The following is a 2,707-nucleotide window of genomic DNA, read 5'->3' on the forward strand; positions in this document are numbered from 1 at the left end:
AGCAGCTGACTCCCCTCGAGGAACTGAAGCTGCGCAGGAGCAAAGTTAAGGAACTGGCGCTGCAGCAAAGGCTGAAAGCAAATGGACTCGCGTAAGAGTTTTAAGTTAATTAAAATAAAAAATAATATTTAAATAATATAAAATTAAATTTAAAATAATAAAAAAGAAGCAGAGCTGCAACAACATGCAAGCCGTGCACTGCTGCTGCTGCACCTGTTGCTGCTGCTGCTGCTGCTGCCTCTGCTCCTGTTGTTGTTTTATTTTGGGTTTCGCTGCTGCCAGTGCCACTTTTGCTCTTTGCTGCTGCAGCTGCTGCAGCAGTTTTCATTTGGCTTTCACTGCTGCTAGAGTCATTGTTATTTGTTTGCTGCTGCTGCTGCTGCAGGAAGAAGCTGCAGCAGCAAGAAGACACCGCGGAAACGTCCCCTTCTAAGGAAAGCCCAGCGCCTCCGCGACCCTCTCTGAAGGCAAGTTTTGAGGCTGCTTGCACTGCAGCAGCAGCAGCAGCAGCAGCAGCAGCGAAATTAAATAGGCAAATAAATAGAAAAAATAATAAAGTAAGTAGGTAAATAAATAGCTTCTAGTGAACTGCTGCAGAAGCCTGCAGCTTTTTAGATTTGAGCTAATTGCAACGAAAGCCCGCTGGGTCGGGCCCTGGGGAGCAGCAGCAGAAGCTGCTGCTGCGCTGCTGCAGCACGAAGCAGCTGCTGCTGCAGCACAAGCTGGCGAAACCAGCATGCACTGCCACACAGACTTAGCCGGAACTTCACAGACACATATCCTTAGACAAAAGTTGCTTCGAGTTTCCACATGTATTCTCAGAGAGGCACAGCAGCAGCAGCAGCAGCAGCTGCTGCTGCTGCTGCTACTCGTGCTGCGGCAGCTGCAGCAGCAGCGGCGAAAAAAGGCTCAGCGCACAGGCGCCAGAAGCCGCCCAGAGAACAGCAACAGCAGCAACAGGGGCGAACAGCAGCAGCAGCAGCAGCTGTTGCTGCTGCTGTTCTTGAAGCAAAGAAACGCCTAGCGCCAGCATTGCCCGCGGCAGCAGCACCAACTTGCGAGAGCTGCAGCGGCCAGCAGCAAATTCGCAGCAAGTGACCCCAAGGATTTTCAGGCAGCAGCAAACTCCCCGCCTGCTGCAGCAGAGCGGCAGCAGCAGCAGCAGCAGCGGATGCCACACTCCACGGCAGGTTTCCACCGGCAGTGGAGAGAGGATCTTCTCTTCCGTGCAACAGCACCTGCAGCGGATGATGCAGAAGCAGCAGCAGCAGCAGCAGCAGCGGCAGCAGCAGCAGCTGCTGCAGCAGCAGCAGCAGCAGCAGCAGCAGCAGCAGCAGCAAGAACAGGATCTGCTGCTGCGTGGGGCTGCTGGGCCCTGCCGCCTAAACCCATATGATGATTCAGCTCTGGGCAAATCAAAAGAAAGCCCCAAAACTTCCTTTACCTTTCTGCGCTCTGCATGCACTACTCCAAGAACAGCTGTCGGCAGCAGCAGCAGCAGCAGCAACAGCAGCAGCAGCAGCAACAGCAGCAGCAGCAGCAGCAACAGCAGCCGCAGCAGTAACAGCAGCAGCAGCAAAGGCAGCACTCTCAGCAGCAAGAGCTTCAAGCAAACTTTGTTGAAGGAATCCACAGACGGTGTTCGGCCTGCAGCAGCCACAGAGCCGGCTGCAGCAGCAGCAGCAACAGCAGCAGCAGCAGCAACAGCAGCAGCAGCAGCAGCAGCAGGGCAACCTCTGGACTGCCACCAAGAGAGGATCATCGTGCGGCATTCCTTTAGCAGCATCTCTAGCTGCACCCTCACCAGGAGCTCGCACGCTCAAGACTACGACGCCCGAAGGGGCAGCAGTCTGCTGCTGCTGCAGCAGCAGCTGCTGCAGCAGCAGCAGCAGCAGCAGCGAAAGCAGCAGGAGCTCGAGACCCAGCAAAGCCAGTCACCAAGGGCCAGGGCAGCAGTGCGCCCTGTTGGGGAAAAGGCTGGAGAGGCTCTGGGGGACTTCCCATCTGTGGCTCCCCGTCATAGCAGCAGCAGCAGCAGCAGCAGCAGCAGAAGCAGCAGCAGACAGCCTGGGCAGCACATGTCTCAGCAGCCTCTGAAGGTGCTAGCTAAGCTGCTGCCGGCGCCGGTTAAGCCTCCAGTGAGCGGCAGCAACGGCAGCAGCAGCAGCAGCAGCAGCAGCGGAGAAAAGTTGATGGAAGATGAAGAAACTGATTTGCTGCTGGTCTCTGAGGGGCTTCAGAGCTCTTTAGAAGACTGGGCACCCTGCGCACTGTAGTGGCAGCTGAGTGCCGCGCAGCAGCAGCAGCAGCAGCAGCAGCAGCAGCTGTCACGTTGCTGCTGCACCAAAAGGCAGAGACTTGCTCTGACTGTCTCCTGACATTTTAAGCAGCAACTTGGAATGTGGACTGCAGCAGCAGCAAAAAAGCTCTGGGCAAAAGCAGCAGAACCTGTGGGGCCACAGAGTCTGCTGCTGCTGCAGTGCAGCCTCAAAGCCCGAAGCTGCTGCTGTTGCCCTTGCTGCTGCTGCTTCTGCTGCTGCAGTGCAGCCGCAAAGCCCGAAGCTGCTGCTGCTGCTGCTGCTGCTGCTGCTGCTGGAGGCTCTTGCGACTCGCTCAGCAGCAAAACGCTGTGTGGCCCAGCAGCAAATGCAAGAGCGTGGAGTGTGTGGCTGCTGCGCGCGCTAGCAGCAAATGGCATAAAATGTAA

The 2,707-nt window shown here is 56.3% G+C and overlaps 1 protein-coding gene across 1 annotated transcript; it reads left to right on the forward strand.

Annotated features, from left to right (window-relative positions):
• Positions 1 to 1,247: 1,247 nt before the first annotated feature.
• Positions 1,248 to 2,276, forward strand: ETH_00017950 (uncharacterized protein; the record flags this gene model as incomplete). Its single annotated transcript, XM_013373829.1, has 1 exon — positions 1,248 to 2,276. The coding sequence occupies one exon, from the start codon at positions 1,248 to 1,250 to the stop codon at positions 2,274 to 2,276; it is 1,029 nt and encodes a 342-aa protein (XP_013229283.1).
• Positions 2,277 to 2,707: the final 431 nt, after the last annotated feature.

The sequence above is a fragment of the Eimeria tenella genome, genomic scaffold, assembly GCF_000499545.2.
Source record: "Eimeria tenella Houghton genomic scaffold, Eth_scaff178, whole genome shotgun sequence".
NCBI lineage: Eukaryota > Apicomplexa > Conoidasida > Eucoccidiorida > Eimeriidae > Eimeria > Eimeria tenella.